We start from the raw sequence: 26,702 nt of genomic DNA, 5'->3' as shown, positions 1-26,702 counted from the left end.
CTGATCAAAGGGAAGGTCTATGCCTTCTCAAATTTTACGATTTAAGAATCAAGCGGAATATATCTTCTGACTGCACACGTATGCAGAAAATTTTTTAAAAGGAGTCACGTATTAAATATGGTCGATGATCGTAAATTGTCGAGAATCATTTCAATTTTCTTTCTCATGCTGCTATATTGAAAATAATAAATGAACGAATCCACTTATTTGATATGTAGTTAATTTATATTAACCCACACAAAATTATTTTTCTTTTAGTTTTAATTTTGCCAAGAAATTGTATAATAACATCATTTTATTGATAGCAAAAATTTTAGAAATTTATTTATTAAAATGTTTAAAATTGTATTGTGACTTTTTCTAAAGGCATATTCTTATATTAATATACTGGTAGTTTTATTGTTTAAAAACTTTTTTCGTCCCTAAAGTCTGATGCCAAAATCAAAATCGTCCCTAACCTTTTTTTGTTATTAAAATCATCCTTAACATTACAAAACGTTATAAAATCGTTCTTTTTTACTTCAATTTTTTTTACCAAATTACCCTTAATAATTAATAAAAATAATATTAAAAAACAAAAACAAAATCCTCCTTCCACCCTACCCCCATATCTCTTCACTTTCTTCCCTCCTCATCCCCTTTTTCATACCCCTCTCTTCAAAACTCCCAATCCCAATTCTTCTTCTCTCCCTGTTCGCCGCCCTACTATCTCTGCCCCGCCTCTTATTCCATATTCTTCTCCTTCTCCATCACCAACCTCAACCCTTCCTCCATTGGCGTTGGCCTCACCTTCCTCAACCACCCATGGCGACCGCTTTCTCGGCGATCCCGACCCCTCCTTAGCCCTCAACGACAACCATGTCGGCATCGACCTCAACGGCATCGTTTCAACTCTAGCAACCGATTTGGGTCTCTTACTCCAGTGGTTTCAGTTCTGGCCACTACCATCATGATGTTCTCCATCACCATTGTTCCTATCATAGGGATGTCAATGGGGCGGGGCGGGGCGAGGGAGGGGGATGCCTCCCTGCTCCCCGTCCTTGCCCCCAGAATTAATCCCATCTCCGCCCCATTCCCCATCATGGGAGAATAATTGTCTCCATTCCCGTTCTCCGCGGGGCCCCATTCTCCATCTCTCTATGTTTAACATTCATATGGAAACTATAATAAAAATATCAAAAAATCAAAAAATAAACTACAAAATATTATTACAAACACACAAACATATCTTATCCAAAATTATAAGTCCAGAAATATAACATAGCAAATCATAGTCCATAAAATAAAATCTTGAACAATAGGGTTAGGATTTTTCAATGAGTGAAATTACTAAAAAAAAACCCTATATTAGAAATAAAGTAAGGGTCATTAAATAAGTTCAAAAATTCAAGGAATTATCGGGGATGGGGCAGGGATCCCCACTCGGGTCCCCGCGCCTGTCTCGGAAAAATTTCGCTCCCCATTCCCATCCCCACGGGAAAAATTTCCCACCATTGGGGTCCCATTTGGGGCGGTCCCCGCAGGGATCCCGGCCTCCTGGGAATTTTCGACACCTCTAATCCTATCCTCAGCCACAACTGCGACAGTGCTAGCAGCAGTAGCTTCTCACACGTCGTTCCTCCTCTTTTCCTCAACCGCGACGGCAACGGATGGCAGTAACACCACCCCTCTTTTAAGTTCTCTGTTTCTATCTTCGTTCTTCCTTTCTTTTTATTTTTATTTTTTAACTTTTGAAGAACATAAACATTATTTCTTTCTTTTTAATTTTTTAAATTTATGTTGTTGCTGATTTTGGATCTGAAATTGTGATTGATGATTATTGAATTATTGTTTAATCTGAAATTTTTGTTGATTTATTTTGTGAATGTTGCTGTTGATTTATTTTAGGAATATTGTTGTTGCTGAAAGAAAAGTGCTGGGAGTAATGAGTGGGTGATAATAATTTAGGATGATGAACGAATAATAGAGAGAAAGAAGGTGTGTTGGTTATGATGGCAATGGTGATGGTTATGGTGGCAGCGGTGATGGTGGTAAGGAAAGAGAAAGGGAGGAGATGCGAAGCGATGATGATGATGTAACGTTAATGGTGAGGGTGTGGAGTTTTTTTTTTATTATTTTTGTTTAAGGGTAAAATTGTCCAAAAAATATTGTTTATGGACAAAAGAATGATTTTATAACGTTGAGGATGATTTTAACAACAAAAAAAGATCAGAGACGATTTTAATTTTGGTCTCAAATCTTAGGGACAAAAAAGTACTTAACCCTAAATTAAATTAGTAAATTCTCTTTAATTTATACACGTATAGAGCTGTAATTTCTTATATTATTCATTCATTTGTCCTTAATTTAGTATATTTAATTCATTTTTTTAAAGAGATATTGTTGGACTCTTGATCGAAAAAAATTTATATTATGATCAAAAATAGAGAGAAGTAGCCCGTACATTGTAGTTGATATTCATGATTTGCAATATGTAAAATTTTAATATTTCACAATGAGATTTTTTTTTATTACAATTATCTTTTTTTATGCAAATTTTTTTATCTTTTTCATTACGTATTACAACTTATATCTCTTAATTTTTGATTTCATTTAGAAATGAGAAAAAAATAAGGTGTACATTGAAAAATTAATTTGTAACTCAATTATTCAATTATCTACATGATCACCAAAAATCGAATACATAATTAATTTTCAATTTGAAAATTTTAACAAAGGCATTGGTAAGTATATTAGGTTAACCTTTTATTTATTTAATTTATTTATGTTATATTTGTAATCATATTATATCTATTTTTACGAATATATCTTTTTTAGAAAATACTCTTAGTATTAATACATGATGTATTAAATAAATATTTTAAAAATAATTGTAACCTATGATAAAAATAAAAAATAAACTAAATAGATATTACAAAAAATAATTCTATATCTTCTGTTGTGCTATGTTGTGCACTTAACTAGACTATATGGATGCTTTTTTATTTCGGGTTCCTATTTACAGAAGAGCTTTTAAGTCCACTTCAACTATCACTTTAATAATTGCTACCTGTTACAACTAAATCCACAAACAACCCTAAACTAAATAAGTGGCCAATTGTATGTTGTGTTATCAAGAGTAAAGAATAAAGATGGTCTGCGTGTGCTGTTGCAAGATCACAGACACTTGGAAGATAACTGTACAATGAATATGATATATAGAGAAGTTTTTGAGAGATAATAATGAAAAGGTAATTTCTAAATCTTTTAGACAAATTTATTACTATTAATTAAAAAAAATAAAAAATTCTAGGTGCTAATTGGTAATACATTCTTATTCCATATTTATATATTGAGAATATTAAAATAATCATAATGTTGTTTCAGGTACATATTTTAAATTTTTTATTTTAATAAATAAAATAAATATAATAATTACTAAAATAAATAATTTTAAAAATATTTACCAATTTAAATTCTCCAGTCTTATCTCGTTTACACTGTAAAGGAGATAGTGTAAACGAGATAAGACACATCAGCATGACATGTGGTTATCTCATTTATACTGTAAACAAGATAAGGCCTGTCCGCGCTTATAAGTAGAAGTCGTTTACGGCCATAGTTCTGAAAACCAAATCGGACCGGTCGATTCAACTGGGTTAACGGGAAACCGGTCACTAGGACAGTTCGATTGACTCCAAAAACTGTCTGGCACAAAATCGGTCGAACCAGCAATTAACCGTTGAACCGGCAGAACTGACCGGTTTTTTAGAGGTTTTCTGGTTTAGTAACTCCCTCCAAAACGGCGCCGTTTTGACCCCTTAAAAAAAAACCTAAATAGCTAGTTCCTCCTCAGAGTACTCTCACCCCCTTCCTTTTGATTGAAGCAAAGGTACCAAATCAAAACCCTAGTTCCTCCTCAGTCCTCAACGGTTCTGCCGCAGTGCCGCCACCATCCGTGTTGTCGGTGCCTCCGCTTCTTCCTCCTTCCCCGTGTCCAGAACCCAGGCCCTTTCTTGTTGCTCGGCACGTCGTCCCCATCCTCCCTGACTTCTCTGTTTGAGGCTAGAAGCAGCTCACCGTCGGGTCGCCGCTCGCCCTCCGTCTGTCCGTCGAAGGTTAGTGGCCCTGCTTTCACTACTTCGGTTCTTCTTCTTCCTTTTTTATGCTCTGTGTACTTATTTCTGGATGTGAAATTGTGAATGGATATTTTTAAATTAAATAATTGATTTAGTGCTGCTGCTCTTTTTAGTTTTTTTAATTTCTGAAATTTTCTTGCTGCTGCTAAAAATGGAAATCAAATCATTGTTGAAATTTATTTAGCTTTATTGATTTCAGGTTTAGTGTGATTACTGGTTGCTGTTTTGTAATGTTTGTTGCTGAATGCTGATTTTTCTTGATTTTTGGTTCTGTTTAGTGTGTTATGGTGTTTGTTGAAATCCATAACTGAATGCTAATTGTTCTTTGATTGGGTTTATCCATTGAGAGCTGATGTTAGTGTGGTTTATCCAAACTCTAATACCTGCTGTCTTACAGTTCAGGGAGATAGGATACCTACCTGAAGCAATGGTGAATTACCTTGCATTATTAGGCTTGGGTGATGGAACTGAAAATGAGTTTTTCACCCTTAATTAAATCGGTTAGTGGTTTTTTGTTTTTAATTCCACTATTGTAGTATAAAGACAGTATGATGTTGAGAGTTGAGACTGATTGCTTACTATTCATACCCTGGGTCGAGTTGTCCGACCCGGGATGATTGGTGTCAAAGCGACCGACCTCCTCAGGTCAGACTATCCGACCTCTTTTTAAAGAGAGATCGGCCAAACCGACAGGAAAGCCCAGCAAGGGGCCCAAATAGAGGAACACGACCCAAATCCAAAGGCAGTCAAAGCCTATAGAGATAAGGGCGGTTCTCTTAAAGATAAGCTGACCTCACTCAAAGATAAGATAAGATAAGATAACTAACTTATCTTATCTAAAAAGGTCACTCTACACCATTATAAATACACTGGAGCACCTAGGTATAACTCATACTCTGATTCTACTAAAAACCTGTTTAATACCCATGCTAACTTAGGCATCGGAGTCTCTTGCAGGTACCCCACCCTCTGGTGACGAAGGATCAGTAGTGCAGCCAGTCCCACAAGTCAGATACGACAGCTCCGGCCGCCACCCACCAGCCGGACACGTCATCTCCGACCAGTACAGAATATCTCGTCTGAGATCGACCTACAGTTTCAGGTAACCCTCGGAACATTGGCGCCGTTGCCGGGGAACCTGGAAGTCATCCCATCACCACGGCGGACGATCATGACAACGACCATGATTCAGATCTAGAGGATAGAACACCGCACAAAAATGCGGACACTACGCTAAAAGACACTCCAGAATCCAACGGGGACAAAAATTCATCAAATCCGGGAGTGATAGAAGCACTTCAGGATCGTTTAAAGCAACTTGAAAAAGAACCCATCATCAACGGGAAGTCGGGAAGGATCTACAGAGAGAAGTAAGGCGACGTCGAGAATTAGAAGATAAACTTCTAAAACTCGAAGCCGATCTCAAAGCCAAAGCTACTCAATCCACCCTGGAGGACAGCCCACGCAAAGACCAAGATCCATTCACTAGGAAAATTATGAAGACCAAAATTCCTAAGAACTTCAAACTTCCGGACATGACCTTGTACGATGGCACTACAGACCCCAACCATCACCTCAGCAATTTCAGAAGTAGAATGTACCTCACCGACGCCTCAGATGGAGTCCGTTGCAAAGCTTTTCCAACAACTCTCACAAAGACAGCAATCAGATGGTTCGACAACCTACCTCCAAAGTCCATATCAAGCTTTGATGATCTAGCCAAAAAGTTCCTGGCCAGATTCTCCATCCAAAAAGACAAAGCTAAGTACGCCCCCAGTCTACTAGGAATCAAGCAAGGAGATCGGGAAAGTCTTCGCAACTACATGGAGAGATTCAACAAAACATGCCTAGACATACAAAGTTTACCAACAGAGGCCGCCATCATGGGCCTCATCAATGGTCTACGAGAGGGACCTTTCAGTCAATCTATATCAAAGAAATACCCCACATCCCTGGACGAAGTGCAAGAACGGGCGGAGAAGTATATCAACATGGAAGAAAATTCTCGGCTAGGTGAAACCTCAAAATCCGGATTCTCCTACCGAGAAAAAGATAAAGAGCCCAAAAAGAAGGGAGACCGACATGGGAAAAAAATTAAAAAATATCATAATTACACCCCCCCCTTCGGGTGTCTCTTGTGGACGTGTACAAAGAAGTCTGCCACACAGAAAAAATACTCCCAGCTCGATCACTCAAAGGCAAAAGAGGAGGAGGAAACCGAAACGAGTATTGCGAATACCATCTTATCCGCGGACATTCTACCAATGAATGCTTCGATCTAAAGAACGTCACAGAAAAGTTAGTAAGAGAAGAAAAACTAGATCGGTATTTGGCCACCCGAGACGATGAGCAAAGAAAAAGGAGGAGGGATGAAGAGGCCGGACGAACCGAGCAATCACCTCGGACACCAGAAAGACATGTTCATATGATACACGGAGGATTTGCAGGAGGAGGAATCTCCAAATCATCCCGCAAAAGATATCTTAAAGAAGTATATCATGTCGAAGGGAAGGAGGAAGCGCCCGACATCCCTGCAATTACGTTCACCAAGGAAGATGCATCCGGTATCATCTCGGGACACGACGATCCCATGGTTATCACCATCATACTGGCAAACACTAATCTCTACCGCACATTAATAGACCAAGGAAGCTCCGCCGACATCTTATTCAAAACTACCTTCGACAAGCTTGGCTTAGAAGAAAAAGAGCTTAAAGCATACCCGAACAGCCTGTTCGGACTGGGAGATACCCTGGTACAACCATTGGGTTATATGCCACTACACACAACCTTCAAAAAAGGAAACCAATCTAGAACACTCAAAATAGACTACATCGTGGTCGACGTGAGATCAGCCTACAATGCCTTAATAGGACGGACAACCTTAAATCAACTCGGCGCAATAGTCTCAACTCCGCATCTATGCATGAAATTTCCAACTGCAGAAAGGATAGCTACAATAAAAGCAGATCAAAAGATGGCACGCCGCTGTTATAATGAAAGTCTAAACCTCAGAGGCAGAGGAGAAGAATTCCATACAATTGAGCTTGGTGGAATTCAGAGACGAGAAGAACTTCGTCCACAGCCCGAAGGTGAAGTAGAGAAAATCCAGATCGGAGACACCTCAGACAAAACAACTAATATTGGCACGATCCTACAAGGAGGCGCAAAAGAATCACTAGTACAGTTCTTACGAAATAATGTCGATCTCTTCGCATGGAAAGCTGCAGACATGCCATGCATAGACCCCAAACTAATGTGCCACAAGTTGGCGGTCTATCCAGGATCTCGGCCGGTACAGCAGAGACGAAGAAAACTTGGACCAGAACGATCCCAAGCTGTGGAAGAACAGGTACAAGCATTACTGGAGGCAGGATTCATAAGAGAAGTCAAGTACCCACTATGGCTAGCCAACATCGTCTTGGTGAAAAAATCTAATGGGAAGTGGCGAATGTGCACCGACTTCACCGATCTCAACAAAGCCTGCCCAAAAGATCCTTACCCACTCCCAAGTATTGACGCTCTGGTGGATGCCTCATCCGGATATAAATACCTCTCGTTTATGGATGCATATTCCGGATACAACCAAATCCCAATGTATCCACCTGATTAGGAAAAAACCTCGTTTCTAACACCAAAAGCAAACTATTGCTACATTGTAATGCCTTTTGGTCTTAAAAACACGGGAGCAACTTATCAAAGGCTAATGAACAAAGTCTTTTCAGACCATATTGGAAAAATCATGGAAGTCTATGTGGACGACATGTTGATAAAGACACAAAGTGAAGAGACATTATTGTCCGACTTGGCCCAAGTGTTTGACACTATAAGGAAGCATGGCATGCGACTCAATCCTGCAAAATGCACCTTTGCAGTAGAAGCTGGCAAGTTCTTGAGTTTTATGCTAACACAAAGAGGAATCGAGGCAAATCCGGATAAATGTCAGGCTATACGCAACATGAAGAGCCCAACTTGTGTCAAAGAGGTACAACAACTCAACAGGAGGTTGGCGGCCTTATCCAGATTCCTAGCGGGATCAGCAATAAGGTCTCTCCCCTTCTATGCCACTCTAAGGAAAGGAAAAAAGTTCGAATGGACAACGGAGTGTGAGCAAGCCTTCCAAGATTTCAAAAGTTTTCTGGGATAACCACCTACCATAACTCGGCCACGAGAGGAAGAACCACTCGTATTATACCTCGCGGTAGGAAGTCGGGCATTAGCCTCAGCACTGGTTCAAGAGGATGACAAAGGGCAACAACCTGTATACTTCATTAGTAAAGCGCTACAAGGATCCGAGTTGAACTACCAAAAATAGAAAAATTTGCCTATGCGCTCATACTAACTTCTCGATGTCTCCGCCCGTACTTCCAAGCTCACACTATTAGGGTTCGGACCAACCAGCCCATAAAAGGGATATTGCAAAAAACAGATCTAGCAGGCAGAATCCTACAATGGGCAGTTGAGTTGTCCGAATTCGACCTCCAATACGAAGTTCGGACAGCCATTAAATCACAATACTTAGCCGACTTTATTGCAGAATTTACAGACACCCCAAAGACCCCCATAGAATGGAATATTTGTGTGGATGGCTCCTCGAATAAGACTGGAAGCAGCGCAAGTGTAATAATTGAAAGCAACCAAGGAACCCAAATTGAGCTTTCCCTCAAATTCGGGTTCCCGGCTTCAAACAACCAGGCGGAATATGAAGCACTACTAGCTGGTTTGAAGCTGGCTAAGGAGATTAGAGCTCAAAAACTCAACATCTTCAGCGACTCACAAGTAGTCACCTCACAAATAACAGGGAGCTACCAGGCCAAAGATCCCACCATGAAAAAGTATTTGGATAAAACCAGGGAACAGCTCGGACAACTCGGGGAATATAAGATCCGCCACATACCCCGAGAACAAAACACCCGAGCTGACGCACTCTCAAAACTAGCCAGCACCAAACTAGGGGGCAACAATAGAAGCCTCATCCAGGAAATGCTACAGAACCCGTCAATCTCAGAAGAGGAAAAAGTCATAGCCGTAACAAGTCAGGATCAAGGATGGATGATCCCTATAATCAACTACCTCAAAACAGAAATACTCCCCACAGATGAAAAGGAGGCAAAGAGGTTAAAATGGGAGGCACAATACTACACTATCATAAACAACACCCTATACAAAAGAGGGATCTCAATGCCATTATTAAAATGTGTGCCGACCTCCAACACAAGGGAAGTCTTAGAGGAAGTACACAGTGGCATTTGTGGCAATTATTTCGGAGAACAAGCTCTTAACAAAAAAGTACCCCGGGCGGGATTTTATTGGCCAACTCTACAAAAGGAAGCTACAGAGTTTGTAAAGACATGTCCACCATACTAGAAACATGCCAACTTTCACATCGCCCCGCCAGAAGAGCTCATCAGCGTAACCTCACCTTGGCCATTTGCAAAATGGGGACTCGATCTTCTCGGACCCTTTCCCCAAGGATCGGGACAAGTTAAATTCCTCATAGTAGGAGTAGACTATTTCACAAAGTGGATCGAGGCAGAACCCCTAGCTAACGCCACTGCTCAAAGAAGTCGAAAATTCCTATATAGGAACATTGTCACAAGGTTCGGGGTTCCATACTCCATCACCACAGACAATGGCACCCAATTCACAGATGCATGCTTCAGAAAATTAGCAGCCGACTTGAACATAAAGCACCAGCTCACCTCCATCGAACATCCCCAAGCCAATGGACAAGCCGAAGCTGCTAACAAAGTCATATTGGCCGGGCTAAAACGAAGATTACAAGAGGCAAAGGGAGCTTGGGCCGAAGAACTTCCACAAGTCCTATGGGCATATCGAATAACGCCACATTCCACCACAAAGGAATCACCCTTCCGATTAGCATATGGAACAGAGGCAATAATCCCAGTAGAGATCGAAGAAGGGTCGCCTAGAGTGGTCCACTACAATGAAGAAGCCAACTCCCAACTTCAAAAGGAAGAACTCGACCTACTTCCTGAAATTCAAGAAAGAGCTCGGATCAGGGAAGAAGCACTAAAACGACGAATGGCTTCCAGATATAATCAAAAGGTAGTACCAAAAGGTTTCATTGAGAACGATCTCATCCTAATCCGAAATGATATTGGAACAACTCGACCCGGGGAAGGAAAGCTAGCAGCAAACTGGAAAGGACCCTACCAAGTCACAAAAGTACTTGGGAAGGGCTACTACAGACTATCCGAACTCGACGGGCGAGAACTTCCTAGGTCGTGGCACGCATGCAACCTAAGAAGGTACTATAGTTAGAGAAGGTAAAAGATCTCATCATAGGATGCACTCTTTTTCCTGAAAAGGTTTTTTAATGAGGCACCAAGTTGAGATTAAGAGGATAAAAACTCTATATGTACATATTTTTATTTTCTTTTAAATAAAATATATTAGACGTTCTACAAAGTTTTCAAGACGCATTAATCTGAAACATTCATCGTCCGATTATAAAGCGACAGATTGGCAGAAAGTGAAAAACAAATTCACTGCACGATCACCTTAAAGACCAACAAAGATGAAAACCAAATTCATCTAGAGGTCGACTAAACGAGGATTTAATCCACTTTCTACAAATTGGCAAAGATGAAAACAGAATAATGTAAGAAGTTATCGAAAGTGATCCGGAGAAAGGACCTGACGAGGTCCTGATGGATTGCTAAATAATAACTTAAAAGACTGGCCGACGTTAAGAAGTCGGACCAAGTCAAACCAAGTTATAAGTAAACCCTGGAAAGAGGTCTGGCCAACCCTATAAAAGAGGATTACTTTAACTTAGAAGGGCCTGACATGACGAAGTCGGCCCAAAACACAAAGTTATAGAAGTAATCCCTGAAAGAGACCTGAACAAGGTCCAAGAAAGAGGATTACAAAAATAACTTAGAAGGGCCCGACATGACGAAGTCGGCCAAAACACAAAGTTATAAAAGTAATCCCTGAAAGAGACCTGAACAAGGTCCAAGAAAGAGGATTACAAAAATAACTTAGAAGGGCCCGACATGACGAAGTCGGCCCAAAACACAAAGTTATAGAAGTAATCCCTGAAAGAGACCTGAACAAGGTCCAAGAAAGAGGATTACAAAAATAACTTAGAAGGGCCCGACATGACGAAGTCGGCCCAAAACACAAAGTTATAGAAGTAATCTCTAAAAGAGACCTGAGCAAGGTCCAAGAAAGAGGATTACGAAATAACTTGATCCGACATGACGAAGTCGATCGAACACACAAAGTTATAGAAGTAATCCCTGAAAGAGACCTGAACAAGGTCCAAAAAAGAGGATTATAAAGGTAACTTAGAAGGGCTCGACATGAGGAAGTTGATCCACATAAAGTGCAAAGGCTACAAAAGTAATACTTGCCAGAGACCTCACAAAAGGTCCAAAATAACAAGATTTTTTGCCTCAAAAAAGAATCAAAGCCAAAAGCACAAGAGCCACCCAAAGAGATCGAGCAACAAGGCTCCAGCACTACCAAAAGCCTAGAAAAAGTGCATAGACGAGATAAAGATCGACATGATACTAAAGGCGCGAAGTTGATAAAAACAAATTCAAGGGGGCTACCCAAATCAGCCCCAAGAACTCGGGAGCTATTTCTTGTTTTTTAGCCTAAGGTTGCTAAACAAGCAACTAAATAAGTGCCAACAGTCAGCAAAATACAATTTACAAAATAAAGAGTTTAAAAGCCCACAAGCCGGGCTATCTACACAACCAAAGATAAAAAAGTTCAGTTAAACATCAGAAGCCTTCCCAGTAGCATCAGCATGGGAAGAAGGAGGGCGAGTCTGAAGGGGCACAGCATCCACGGTCCCATCATCTCGATTCAGGATTTGACAGTCCAGATCGAATACGGGATGACCGGCCACAGCAGAAGGAACTGAAGAAGTTGACACTTTGGCAGCAGGCGTAGGGGGAGGTTCAACATCATCATCATTCGAGTCATCAGGGATAATCTTACCATCCCTCACAACATTGTCTAGGCTGAAGTGAGACAGATCGACCTCGGGAGCCAGAACTTGAACCTACTCCTTCAGGTTCTCATAAGCAGCATTCACACTGCCGACAAGGTGACCTTGGAGCTCGGAGTAATCAGTTCGGGCAGACTCCAACTCCTCCCTCAGATGCATTACCTCCCGATAGGATGTAACATAGCTGTCTTTATGCCTCAATGCCGTGTCCTCGGCCAACCTCACAGAAGCCGCCAGGGCAAGGGAGCTAGCCTTCTCGTTCTCCAGCTCCTTCTCCAGTTTTGTCACTTTCACTTCGAGCCCCTCCTTTAATCCCTTCATCCGATCAAACTCTTGTTTAACCTCCTCCATGATGGCTTTGGTGGCATGAAGAGGAAGATTTTGGGCAGTTCGGTACAAGGCAGCCCCCATGTGCGCCATCTTAACACTACTCTGAGTTATAAAGTCCAAATGGCGGAGGAGCGATACATCATCCATAGGGAGGAGCACCAGAAGTAACAACAGAGGCTTGGGGAGGATCAATCACACGAACCCGGGGAGTTGGGATTACCTTCCTCGCCCCAGGTGAGCTCGGAACGGACGGCTTCGACTGAGCCTGGGAAGATCCTTCCCCGGCCGCCTTGGCCGAGATGTTTTTTTCTGCGGTAGCTTTCTTCGCCCTTTTGAAGGCCTTCATAGACTCATTATCCTTAATCATCTCTGCAAGCAACGCGCAACAGTGAGAAATCAATTTACAAATCAGAAAAGAGCCTGCAGAAAATAAAATCAAACAGACAAAGAAAGGAAATCGATCACTACCCAGCTCAGCTCGGATAAGTGAGGGGTCCCCTAAGAATTTCTTGGTATCAAGATAGGGAGGCTCCCCCCAATTCTCCTCCAACACAGTCACAAAGGCCTGCTCGACCTCGTCCAATATCTCCCATGAATACCTCGACACAACAACATTCTTTTGCCACTCTAAAGAAAAAGTGGGCTCATCATTCTCATCCAGAAAAAAGGGCCGAGCTCCTTCAACAGCTCAGACCTTGAAGAAATAGTTCTTAAAATCACGAAACGACTCGTCATACATAGAAAAAACTTTCTTCCCTTGCGAAGCTCGGAAAGAAACCCAGGCATCCTTTTTCTTCACTACCCCAGGTTTTGTCAAGACAAACAAATAAAAGAAAAGGGATTGCGAGGCAGGGGTGTCAAGTTCACGACACAACAATTGAAAAATCTTTATAAAGCCCCAAGAATTGGGGTGAAGTTGGGACGGAGCTACGTTGCAAGACCACAACAGATTGGTCTCAAAAGGAGTAAAAGGAATGGTGATGCTCATCTGGCCAAAGAAGAAATCATATGCATAGAAAAAAGGACGGTCTCCAGCAACTCGAGTAGAGAAACAAACTCTCTCTTCAGAGGAGGGAGGTACAAGTTCGTAATTCTTCTCCTCACCGACACTACTACAAATCCTATGAAACTGCCTAAGCTGCTGACAAAACTCATAATCAACCAAAGAAACAGAAGAACCATTGAATCCACCTAATCAGCCATGCCCTCGGGGACCTGGAAAGATGTCTCAACAATGTTCTTGCGAGAAGACATGAGAATCAACTAGTCCTACAGCAAGAAGAGAAGAAAACAGATTACTAACCCAAAAACATCTCGGATAAAAACGAAAACATCTCAGAACAACTCGGACAAGCGCGACACGGAGCAATACAAACAAAAGGAAACCCCCGGGACCTACACTAAAGACCCAGGGGCATCCTTTTGGGTGCAAGTTAGGGAGCAAGGACTCAAGAAAACCTACAAGTTTTCATCTTTACGTCTCTACACGTCTTGGCAGGAAGATAACACTCCAAGAAGAAAAGCCACGAGTTACAAATAAAAAATCATCAAAATCACCTCCCAAAATTCACAGTCTCAGACGGAACTAACAAAAGCATCAAGAGGGAAACGCACTCCTAACAAAAGGCGAAAATTAAATTATGGGAATCGTTATCTCCTACAAAGATACAGCAACAAGGAAAGCCACCAAAACAGAGCAGAAGTCAAGGGGCAATCTTTTAAAATTATGAGCAAGATACAGTTTTTTCAAAATAAACATCCAGAAGCAACAGTAGAACATGCAAATCCCTAGGAAGCCTCAAACAAGAAATACCAGGAATATGCATGAAAAACGAAAAAGAAAGTCAGAGATAACACATTACAACGACAAGCAAATACAAAGATCATAGAAAGGTTCAAGCTTTTTTCAAACATGCAATCAAATGACAAAGAAAACTAACTGTAAATAGAACCAACCTGGAAAAAAGCAGAAAGCTTCAGAGGAGTCGAGGAAGGAAGATGAAATCCTGAATCACCCTCACACAAGCAAAAGCACCAGGCAATGTCGCAGGAAGAAACGCGAAATTAAAAACTCCAGGCGAAAACAGAAAATGAGAAAGAAAAGGGAAGTTACGGTAACAAGAGAAGAAAAACCATCTTTTCTGTGTGTAAAGATTCAAATTAGAAAGCCAAGGGAAACGGGGCATTAAAAACTAATTAATAAGGGTATTAAAAACCTTCGCCCGTTCCCAAGAACAAAGCGCTAATACAAAAGCGCGCGCTTTTAGAAGAAAATGTTCCGCATTCAAAAACGAAAACTCTACAAGGAAGAAGTCGACCGGTGCCCGAGTTCGGCTTCATCAGAGCAGGATCGAAGTCCTAAATACAAGACTCGATCTCCCAAAAAAGACCAAACTCGAGCAGGGGCACTGTTCATACCCTGGGTCGAGTTGTCCGACCCGGGATGATTGGCGTCAAAGCGACCGACCTCCTCAGGTCAGACTATCCGACCTCTTTTTAAAGAGAGCTCGGCCAAACCGACAGAAAAGCCCAGCAAGGGGCCCAAATAGAGGAACACGACCCAAATCTAAAGGTAGTCCAAGCCTATAGAGATAAGGGCGGTTCCCCTAAAGATAAGCTGACCTCACTCAAAGATAAGATAAGATAAGATAACTAACTTATCTTATCTAAAAAGGTCACTCTACACCATTATAAATACACTGGAGCACCCAGGTATAACTCATACTCTGATTCTACTAAAAACCTGTTTAATACCCATGCTAACTTAGGCATCGGAGTCTCTTGCAGGTACTGTTCCGAGGGTTACCTAAAACTGTAGGTCAATCTCGGATGAGATCTTCTGACTGGTCGGAGATGACGTGTCCGGCTGGCTTGATAGCGGCCGGAGCTATTTTGTCCGACTTGTTGTCCTGGCTGCACTTCTGATCCTTGGTCACCGGAGGGTGGGGGTACCTGCAAGGGACTCCGATGCTTAAGTTAGCACGGGTATTAAGCAGGTTTATTGTAGAATCAGAGTATGAGTTATACCTGGGTGCTCCAGTGTATTTATAATAGTGTGGGTTGACCTTTTTTGATAAGATAAGTTAGTTATCTTATCTTATCTTATCTTATTTTGAGTGAAGTCAGCTTATTTGGGCTTTATCTTATTAAGCCTTTATCTCTATAGGCTTGGATTGCCTTTGGATTTGGGTCGTGTTCCTCTATTTGGGCCCTTTTACTGGGCTTTCCTGTCGATTCGGCCGACCTCTTTGAGAAGAGGTCGGGTAGCCTAATCTGAAGAGGTCGGTCGCTTTGTCGCCAATCATCCCAGGTCGGATAGCTCGACCCAGGGTATGAACAGTGCCCCTGCTTGAGCTCGGTCTTCTGCTTTGAGGTCGAGTTTTTCGAACTTTTTATAGCGAAGCCGAACTCGAGCACTTTTGTCGATTCCTTTCTTTGTAGAGCTTTTTTGAATGTAGAACGTTTTTCCTCTAAAAACGTGCGCTTTTGTGTTAGCGCTTTGTTCTAGGGAACGTGCGATGGTTTAATACCTTCATTAATTGGTATTAATTTCCCCGTTTCTCCTGGCCTTATTTTGAATTTTGCTTCCTCAAAAAAACGGCTTCTCTTCTTCCTTTTTCTTTGCAACTCCTTCGTTTTCTCTGTCTCTGTCTTTTCTTGCGTTGCGGTGCCTTCCAGTGTTCCAACGATTCCTTCCTTTCTACTTCTTCCGGAACTTCTCATTTCTCCAGGTTAGTTCCATTTTGCAATTACTTTCTCTTTTGTTGCTTTGGCTCTGGTTTTGTGGTGAAGTTTTGATTTTGCTTGGAGAAAGTTTGGGTCTTTCTGTTTTTGTTGTGCCTAATTGCTGTTTCTGGGAGTTTCTTCGTCTTTCGTATAAAATTTTTCGCCTTTCCTGTTGCTTGATGCTTTTAGGGCTTTTGCATGTTATCACCGTTTCTGCTTGTGCTTTCGATGATGGTTTTTGTTTAATTCTGGAGAAAAGGCTGTGTCTTTGATGATTCTCTGCTTGGCATGTTTGGTGTTGTCGAAGCTTTTTGTAAAAAGATAGTGGCTTTGATGACTTTTTGTACTTTTTTGTGTTTTGTCTTTCTCCTGTGAAAATTCTTGCTGTTTGAAATCTTCTTTTTGTTTGGAGGATGCCGAGACGTAAGATGTAGATTTTTCCTGAAACCTTGCTTTGCCACTGCCTCCAAAGGATGCCCCGGGACTTTGGTTTGAGTCTTGGGGTTTTCCTTTTCTGTTTGTTCATCTGTATCATATTAGTCGAGTTGCTTTGCCTCTCCTCCGAGATGTTTTTTAGTAATCCAATCTTCTTTTCTTTTTGTAGGATTAGTTGGCCTCATGTCTTCTCGCAATAACGTTGTAGAGGTGTCTTCCAAAGTTCCCGAGGGGATGTCCGATTGGCTGGACTCCCTTGTCCTAATGTGTGTCTCTGTCATGGATGCTGAATTTTGTGTAGAGTTGAGGAAACGTCATAGGATCTGTGGTAACAGTGCTCGGGAGAGGGATTATGAGCTTGTAGCTCCTAAATCTGATGAGAGGGCTTGTTTTCCTACTTTCGTCGAGGGGGAGCGTCCATTCTTCTATGCCTATGAATATTTCTTCAGCCAGTTGGACGTTACTTTTCCTTTTACTGCTTTCGAGACCGACTTGTTGTGGTCGTGTAACATTGCTCCATCCCATCTTCATCCGAATTCCTGGGATTTTATCAAGATATTTCAACTGCTTTGCCAAGAATTAGGCATAACACCTTCTCAAACTCTTTTCCTCTATCTTTTTGTCTCGGCCAAGCCCGGAGGTTCTTCCAAAAAGAAAGCTTCCTGGGTTTCTTTCAGATCGGCCCAGGGTCATAAAATTTTTGCCATGTATGATGAGTCTTTTAAAGATTTTAAGAATTATTTCTTCCGAGTCCGTGCTGTCGAGGGGGTCCACCCCTTTTTTCTTGATGAGAATGACGAGCCTGCTTTTCCTCTAGAGTGGCAAAAGAATGTGAGAGTGCCACGTTATACATGGGAGATGCTTAATGAGGTTGAGCGGACTTTTGTAGTTGTTCTTGAAGATTTGTGGGGGGAACCACCCCATCTGAATACAAAAAGATTCTTGAGTGATCCATCTTTGGTTCGAACTGCTTTGGGTACTGTCTGACTTGTTTTTATGCTTGTTTCTGAGCTTTTCTTCTTCTATGTTGTAACTCGTCATTTATGGTTGATTCTGTATTTTCAGAGATGTCGAAAAACAATGATTCCATGAAGGCCTACAAGAAGGCGAAGAAGGCTGATGCTGCTCAAAACATCTCGGCCAAGGCGGCCGGAGAAGGATCTTCAAGTTCCAGTGAAGCCGCCCGTGCCAAGTTCTCCTGGGCCAAGGAAGGTGATTCCCACTCCTCGAGTTCGTCTGACTGATCTTCCACAGACTTTTGCCATTACTTCTGGTGCTCCTCCCAATAAGAAACAGAAAACAATTGAGGCCTTTAACCTTGACACCCCTGATTTTAATGCAATCGAATTCGTAGATCAGCAAATCGGTCCCTACGGTACCCTCCCCATGGATGATGTGTCAATCCTTCGCCATCTGGATTTTATGACCTGAAACAGTGTTAAAATGGCATATATGGGGGCTGCCATGTACCGAACTGCTCAGAATCTTCCTCTCCATGCCACCAAGGAATTTATGGAGGAGGCTAAACAGGAGTTCGACCAGATGAAGGGCCTGAAGGAAGAGCTTGAGGTAAAGGTAGCCAAGTTGGAGAAGGATCTGAAGAACGAAAAGGTGAGTTCCCTTGCTCTGGCGGCTTTTGTGCGGTTGGCCGAGGACACGACATTGAGGCATAAGGACAGTTATGTGACATCTTATCGGGAAGTGGTGCGCCTGAGGGAGGAGTTGGAGAATGCCCGAGCTGATTACTCCGAGCTCCAAGGTCATCTTGTTGGCAGCGTAACTGCTGCCTATGAGAGCTTGAGGGAGCAGGTTCGGATTATTGCTCTCGAGGCCGGTCTTACTCTTTTCAGCTTGGATAATGTTGTGAGGGATGGTAAGATTGTCCCTGATGACCAGAATGATGATGATGTTGAACCTCCCCCTGTGTCTTCTGCCAAAGTGTCGACCTCTTCAGTTCCTCCAGTTGTGTCTGATCCGGATTGCCAGATTCTGAACCAGGATGATGGAACCGTGGATGCTGTGCCTATTCAGACTCGCCTTCCTTCTCCTCAGACTGATGCTGCCGAGAAGTCTTCTAATCTTAGCTGAATTTTCTTTGGATATTTGCGTAGTTGGCCCGGCTTGTGGGCTTTAAAACTCTTTATTTTGTATAGTTGAATATTTTGCTGACGGCTGGTACTCCTTTTGGTTGCTTGTTTAGCAACTTTTAATTTTTTGAAAAAACAACAAGTAGCTTTCAAGCTTTTGGACTCAACCCTGAAGCTTGTTTATAATACTGTATTTTATATCATGCTTGTTTGCACTTGTCTTGGCACTTTTCTGGGTTTTGAGGATGCTGAAACCTTGCTGCTCGGCCTCTTTTAATTGCTTTTGTGCTTATTGCTCGTAGCTTGGATCCTTTGATGTTGTGGATGTGTGTATCCTACTTGTATTTCAGTTTTCTGGCTCTTACCAGCAACCCATAACCGATTTCTTTTCGTTGGTCCTTTTTCCAGTTATTTTTGTAGTCCTCTTTTTTGGACCTTTTTTAGGTCTCTTTCAGGGACTACTCTATAACTTGTTGGTTGTAGGAGACCGTCTTATTCATGTCGTCCTCTTCTAAGTTATTTTTGTAATCTTCTTTCTTGGACCTTTGTCAGGTCTCTTTCAGGGATTATTTTTATAACTTGTTTGTAGGAGGTCGACTTCTTCATGTCGTCCTCTTCTAAGTTATTTTTGTAATCCTCTTTCTTGGACCTTTGTCATGTCTCTTTCAGGAATTACTTTTATAACTTGTTTGTAGGAGGTCGACTTCTTCATGTCGTCCTCTTCTAAGTTATTTTTGTAATCCTCTTTCTTGGACCTTTGTCAGGTCTCTTTCAGGGATTACTTTTATAACTTGTTTGTAGGAGGTCGACTTCTTCATGTCGTCCTCTTCTAAGTTATTTTTGTAATCCTCTTTCTTGGACCTTTGTCGGTCTCTTTCAGGGATTACTTTTATAACTTGTTTTTGTAGGAGACTGACTTCGTTAGGTCGATCTCTTCTAAGTTATAGCAATTCCTCTTTTATAGGGTTGGCCATACCTCTTTCTAGGGATTTGCTGATAACTTGGGTTGACTTGGTTCGACTTCTCTATGTCGGCCAGTCTTTAAGTTATTATTTAGCAATCCATAAGACCTCGTCAGGTTCTTTTTTTGGATCACTTTCGATAACTTCTTGCATTATTCTGTGCTCATCTTTGCCGATTTGTAGAGGGTGGTTTCTGTCTTTCTTTGGTCAACCTTTAGATGAATCGCGTTTTCATCTTTATTGGTCTTCCATCGTGATCGTGCAGTGAATCTGTTTTTCACTTTCTGCCGATCTGTTGCTTTATAATCGGACAATGAATGCTTCAGATTAATGCGTCTTGAGAATTTGTAGAATATCTAAAATTATATTTTATTCAAAAGCAAGTGCAAATATATACATGCGGGAGTTTTTCATCCCTTTAAGTCGGATAATTTCTGGATCTCAACTTGGTGCCTCATTAAAAAACCTTTTCAGGAAAAAGAGTGCATCCGAGATCTGTTACCTTCTCTAGCTATAATACCTTCTTAGGTTACAGGCGTGCCATGATCTGGGAAGCTCTCGTCCATCGAGTTCAGAGAGTCTGTAATAGCCTTTTCCAAGTACTTCTATGACTCGGTAGGGTCTTTTCCAGTTTGCTGCCAGCTTTCCTTCTCCGGGTCGAGTTGTCCCAATATTGTTTCAGATTAGGATGAGATCATTCTCAGTGAAACCTCTTGGCACTACCCTTTGATTATATCTTGAAGCCATTCGTCGCTTTAGCGCTTCTTCCCTGATCTGGGCAGTTTCTTGGATTTCCGGAAGTAGGTCGAGCTCTTCTTTTTGAAGTTGAGAGTTGGCTTCTTCATTGTAGTGGACTACTCTAGGCGACCCTTCCTTGACCTCTACTGGGATCATTGCCTCCACTCCATATGCTAGTCGAAATGGTGATTCGTTTGTGGTGGAATGTGGCGTTGTTCGATATGCCCATAGGACTTGTGGAAGTTCTTCGGCCCAAGCTCCCTTTGCATCTTGCAGTCTCCGTTTCAACCCAGCCAATATGACTTTGTTGGCAGCTTCGGCCTGTCCATTGGCTTGAGGATGTTCGACGGAGGTGAACTGGTGCTTTATGTTCAAGTCGGCTACTAATCTCCTGAAGCCTGCATCTGTGAATTGAGTGCCATTGTCTGTGGTGATGGAGTATGGAACCCTGAACCTCGTGACAATGTTCCTATATAGGAATTTTCGGCTTCTTTGAGCGATGGCGTTGGCTAGGGGCTCTGCCTCAATCCACTTTGTAAAATAGTCTACTCCTACTATGAGGAATTTGACTTGTCCTGATCCCTGGGGAAAGGGTCCGAAAAGATCAAGTCCCCATTTTGCAAATGGCCAAGGTGAGGTTACGCTGATGAGCTCTTCTGGCGGGGCGATGTGAAAGTTGGCATGTTTCTGGCATGGTGGGCATGTTCTTACAAACTCTGTAGCTTCTTTTTGTAGAGTTGGCCAGTAAAATCCCGCCCGAAGTACCTTTTTGGTGAGAGCTTGTGCCCCGAGATGATTGCCACAAATGCCACTGTATACTTCCTCTAAAACTTCCCTTGTGTTGGAGATCGGCACACATTTTAGTAGTGGTATTGAAATCCCTCTTTTATATAGGGTGTTGTTTATGATGGTGTAGTACTGAGCCTCCCGTTTTAACCTCGTTGCCTCCTTCTCATTTGTGGGGAGTGTTTCTGTTTTGAGGTAATTAATTATGGGGGTCATCCATCCTTGATCCTAACTTGTTATGGCTAGGACTTTTTCCTCTTCCGAGATTGATGGATTCTGCAGTATTTCCTGGATGAGGCTGCTATTGTTGCCCCCTGATTTGGTACTGGCTAGTTTTGAGAGTGCATCAGCTCGGACATTTTGTTCGCGGGGTATGTGGCAGATCTTATATTCTCCGAGTTGTCTGAGCTGTTCCTTGGTTTTATCCAAATACTTTTTCATGGCGGGATCTTTGGCTTGGTAGCTCCCTGTTATTTGTGAGGTGACTATTTGTGAATCGCTAAAGATGTTGAGTTTTTGAGCTCCCACCTCCTTAGCCAGCTTCAAACCAGCTAGTAACGCTTCATATTCTGCTTGGTTGTTTGAGGCCGGGAACCCAAATTTGAGGGAAAGCTCAACTTGGATTCCATGGTTGCTTTCTATTATCACACCTGTGCCGCTTCCAGTTTTATTTGAAGACCCATCCACGTAGAGATTCTATTCTGTGGGGGTTTCCAGGGTATCTGTGAATTCTGCAATGAAGTCGGCCAAGTATTGTGATTTAATGGCTGTTCGAGCTTCATATTGGAGGTCGAACTCGGATAACTCGACTGCCCATTGTAAAATTCTACCTGCTAGATCTGTTTTCTGCAATATCCCCTTTATGGGCTGGTCGGTCCGAACCCTAATGGTGTGGGCCTGGAAGTACGGACGAAGTCGTCGAGATGTTAGTATGAGAGTGTAGGCAAACTTTTCTATTTTTTGGTAATTCAGCTCGGATCCCTGCAGCGCTTTACTGATGAAATATACAGGTTGTTTCCCTTTGTCGTCCTCTCGAACCAGTGCTGAGGCTACTGCCTGACTTCCTACTGCAAGGTATAATACGAGTGGTTCTTCCTCTTGTGGTCGAGTTAGGATAGGTGGTCGTCCCAGAAAATTTTTGAAATCCTGGAAGGCTCGCTCGCATTCCATTGTCCATTCAAACTTCTTTCCTTTCCTTAAAGTGGCATAGAAAGGGAGAGATCTTATAGCTGATCATGCTAAGAATCTGGATAAGGCTGCCAATCTCCTGCTGAGTTGTTGTACCTCTCTGACACAAGTTGGGCTCTTCATATTGAGTATGGCCTGGCATTTGTCTGGATTTGCTTCAATTCCTCTTTGTGTGCGCATGAAGCCTAAGAATTTGCCCGTTTCTACTGCAAAGGTGCATTTTGTGGGATTGAGTCGCATGTTATGCTTCCTTATAGTGTCGAACACTTGGGCCAGGTCGGACAATAATGTCTCTTCGCTTTGTGTCTTTATTAACATGTCGTCCACGTAGACTTCCATGATTTTTCTGATATGATCTGAAAAGACTTTATTCATTAGCCTTTGATAAGTAGCTCCCACATTCTTGAGACCGAAAGGCATCACAATGTAGCAGTAATTTGCTTTTGGCGTCAAAAACGAGGTCTTTTCTTGATCTGGTGGATACATGGGGATTTGGTTGTATCCGGAATATGCATCCATAAACGAGAGGTATCTATATCCGGAGGAAGCATCTACCAGAGCGTCGATACTTGGGAGTGGGTAAGGATCTTTTGGGCAGGCTTTGTTGAGGTCGGTGTAGTCGGTACACATTTGCCACTTCCCATTTGATTTTTTCACCAAGACGACGTTAGCTAGCCATAGTGGGTACTTGACTTCTCTTATGAATCCTGTCTCCAGTAGTGCTTGTACCTGTTCTTCCACAGCTTGGGATCGTTCTGGCCCAAGTTTTCTTCGTCTCTGCTGTACCGGCCGAGATCCTGGATAAACCGCCAACTTGTGACACATTAGCTTGGGATCTATGCCTGGCATATCTGCGGCTTTCCATGCGAAGAGATCGACATTATCTCGTAAGAACTGTACTAGTATTTCTTTTGTGTTTCCTTTCAGGATCGTGCCAATATTAGTTGTTTTGTCTGAGGTATCTCCGATCTGAACTTTCTCTACTTCACCTTCAGGCTGTGGACGGAGTTCTTCTCGCCTCTGAATTCCACCAAGCTCAATTGTATGGAACTCTTCTCCTCTGCCTCTGAGGTTTAGACTTTCGTTATAACAGCGGCGTGCCATCCTTTGATCTACTTTTATCGTAGCTATCCCTTCTGTAGTTGGGAATTTCATGCATAGATGTGGAGTTGAGACTATTGCGCCGAGTTGATTTAGTGTTGTCCGACCTATTAAGGCATTGTAGGCTGAACTCACGTCGACCACGATGTAGTCTATCTTGAGTGTTCTGAATTGGTTCCCTTTTCTGAAGGTTGTATATAGTGACACGTATCCCAGTGGTTGTACTGGGGTATCGCCCAGTCCGAACAGGCTGTTCGGGTATGCTCTAAGCTCCTTTTCTTCTAAGCCGATCTTGTTGAAGGCAGTTTTGAATAAGATGTCGGCGGAGCTCCCTTGGTCTATTAATATGCAGTGGAGATTGGCGTTCGCCAGTACGATGGTGATGACCATGGGATCGTCGTGTCCTGTGATGACACCTGATGCGTCTTCTTTGGTGAATGTGATTGCAGGGATGTCGGGTGCTTCCTCCTTCCCTTCGACATGATAAAATTCTTTGAGATACCTTTTGCGGGATGACTTGGAGATTCCTCCTCCTGCAAATCCTCCGCGTATCATGTGGACATGTCTTTCTGGCGTACGAGGTGATCGCTCAGCTCGTCCGACATCTTCATCTCTTCGTCTTTTTCTTTGCTCATCATCTCGGGTGGCCAGGTACCGATTTAGTTTTCCTTCTCTTACTAATTTTTCTATGATGTTTTTTAAATCGAAACATTCGTTGGTGGAATGTCCTCGGACCCGATGATATTCACAGTATTCGTTCCGATTTTCTCCTCCTCTTTTGCCTTTGAGTGGTCGAGCTGGGGGTATCTTCTCTGTGTTACAGACTTCTTTGTAAATATCCACCAGGGACACCCGAAGAGGGGTGTAATTATGATACTTTTTTATTTTTTCCCCCGATAGATCTTCCTTCTTCTTGGATTCTTTATCTTTATCTCGGTAGGTGAAACCGGATTTCGAGGCCTCCCCAAGTCGGGAATTTTCTTCCATGTTGATGTACTTCTCTGCCCGCTCTTGCACCTCGTCCAGAAATGTGGGGTATTTCTTTGATATAGATTGGCTGAAAGGTCCCTCTCGTAAGCCGTTGATGAGGCCCATGACGGCGGCCTCTGTTGGCAAGCTTTGTATATCCAGGCATGTTTTGTTGAATCTTTCCATGTAGTTGTGAAGACTTTCCCGATCTCCTTGCCTGATTCCTAGTAGACTGGGGGCATGCTTGGCTTTGTCTTTTTGGATGGAGAATCTGGCCAAGAACTTTTTGGCTAGGTCGTCAAAGCTTGAGATGGACTTAGGAGGCAAGTTGTCGAACCATCTAATTGCTGTCTTCGTGAGAGTCGTTGGAAAAGCTTTGCAGCGAACGGCGTCTGAGGCGTCGGTGAGGTACATTCTACTTCTGAAGTTGCTGAGATGATGGTTGGGATCTGTAGTGCCATCGTACAAGGTCATATCCGGGACTTTGAAGTCTTTAGGGATTTTAGTCTTCATGATTTCCCTAGTGAATGGATCTTGATCCTTGCAAGAGTTGTCCTCAGGGGTGGTCCGGGTAGCCTTTGCTTTGAGATCGGTTTCAAGTTGTAGGAGTTTATCTTCCAATTCTCGACGTCGTCTTACTTCTCTTTGTAGATCCTTGCCGACTTCTTGCTGGTACTAGCTTTCTTTTTCGAGTTGCTTTAGGCGATCTTGAAGTGCTTTTATTACTCCCGGATGTGATGAGTTTTTGTCTCCGTTAGATTCCGGAGTGTCTTTTGGTGTGGCACCCGTGTTTTTATGCGGCGTTCTGTCCTCTAAATCTGAGTTGTGGTCGTTATCCTGTTCGTCCGCCATGGTGATGAGATGACTTCCAGGTTCCCCGGCAACGGCGCCAATGTTCCGAGGGTTACCTGAAACTGTAGGTCGATCTCGGATGAGATCTTCTGACTGGTCAGAGATGACGAGTCCGGCTGGCTTGATAGCGGCCGGAGCTGTTGTGTCCGACTTGTTGTCCTGGCTGCACTTCTGATCCTTGGTCACCGGAGGGTGGAGGGTACCTGCAAGGGACTCCGATGCTTAAGTTAGCACGGGTATTAAGCAGGTTTATTGTAGAATCAGAGTATGAGTTATACCTGGGTGCTCCAGTGTATTTATAATAGTGTGGGATAAGTTAGTTATCTTATCTTATCTTATCTTATTTTGAGTGAAGTCAACTTATCTTCAAGGGAACCGCCTTTATCTCTATAGGCTTGGATTGCCTTTGGATTTGGGTCGTGTTCCTCTATTTGGGTCTTTTTACTGGGCTTTCCTGTTGATTCGGCCGACCTCTTTGAGAAGAGGTCGGGTAGCCTGACCTGAAGAGGTCGGTCGCTTTGTCGCCAATCATCCCAGGTCGGATAGCTTGACCCAGGGTATGAACAGGTACCCCCACCCTCCGGTGACGAAGGATCAGCAGTGCAGGTAGTCCCACAAGTCGGACACGACAGCTCCGACCGCCACCCACCAGCCGGACATGTCATCTCCGACTAGTACAGAAGATCTCGTCCGAAATCGACCTACAATTTTAAGTAACCCTCGGAACACTTACCAAACAGGAATTTATTTAAACACGTCTTTATGGATATTTTTTTGGTCTAACAGTTGAAAAATTCACTGTTGAATGTGTTGACAAAAGTGGTGCTGTTTTTTATTCCACGAAGTTAAGGTAACTATTGTTTTTGTTTGCTTTATATTTTGAGATGAGATGAAAACTTATGGTTGTGAGATTTGATTCCATATGTCTTGATTTAGTCTCATTCTAAGTAGAATTCTATTTAATCATTTTCCAAGGCACTTGAATTTATTTAGTATGATTTTGTTGTGACTTAAAACATTAGGCTCAAGTATGGCAAGTTTCCTATCGTTGACTTGGGAACTGTCAAGAAAATCAAGCATGGTTATGTTTGGTGGCTCTGGAAAATATGTCTCTGCATTATAATTATGTTTTAGAGTGTATATTTATAATTTATTTATTATTTTTATTTTATTATAAAACGGTTTTTTCGGTTGAACTACGGTTGGACCAGTAAACCAGTAGTTAGAGCGGTTCGATAACCGGTCCAGTTTTCAGAACCATGTTTACAGCTTCATTCCGAACCTCCATTTGACTTTGTCAACCTCTTTCTCCCCTCTTTTGACCCTTTCTTACCCTATTTTATATTGATACGGTGATAGCGTGCCAGGCGAGGAACGACGAAGACATCAACAGGCTGAACGAGACGTCGCATTACGCCGTAGC

The 26,702-nt window shown here is 42.4% G+C and overlaps 1 protein-coding gene across 1 annotated transcript; it reads right to left on the bottom strand.

Annotated features, from left to right (window-relative positions):
* Positions 1–12,574: 12,574 nt before the first annotated feature.
* Positions 12,575–24,940, bottom strand: LOC148549893 (uncharacterized). The gene is made up of 3 exons (XM_088495834.1): positions 23,087–24,940; positions 14,376–14,451; positions 12,575–12,855 (listed from the first exon to the last, which is right to left on the bottom strand). The coding sequence occupies exons 1-3, from the start codon at positions 24,938–24,940 to the stop codon at positions 12,575–12,577; spliced, it is 2,211 nt and encodes a 736-aa protein (XP_088351960.1).
* Positions 24,941–26,702: the final 1,762 nt, after the last annotated feature.

This window comes from Arachis ipaensis, chromosome B8, assembly GCF_059453495.1.
Source record: "Arachis ipaensis isolate K30076 ecotype BB chromosome B8, ASM5945349v1, whole genome shotgun sequence".
In the NCBI taxonomy this organism is placed as follows: Eukaryota; Viridiplantae; Streptophyta; class Magnoliopsida; order Fabales; family Fabaceae; genus Arachis; species Arachis ipaensis.
This window is presented reverse-complemented; position numbering and strand designations above follow the sequence as displayed.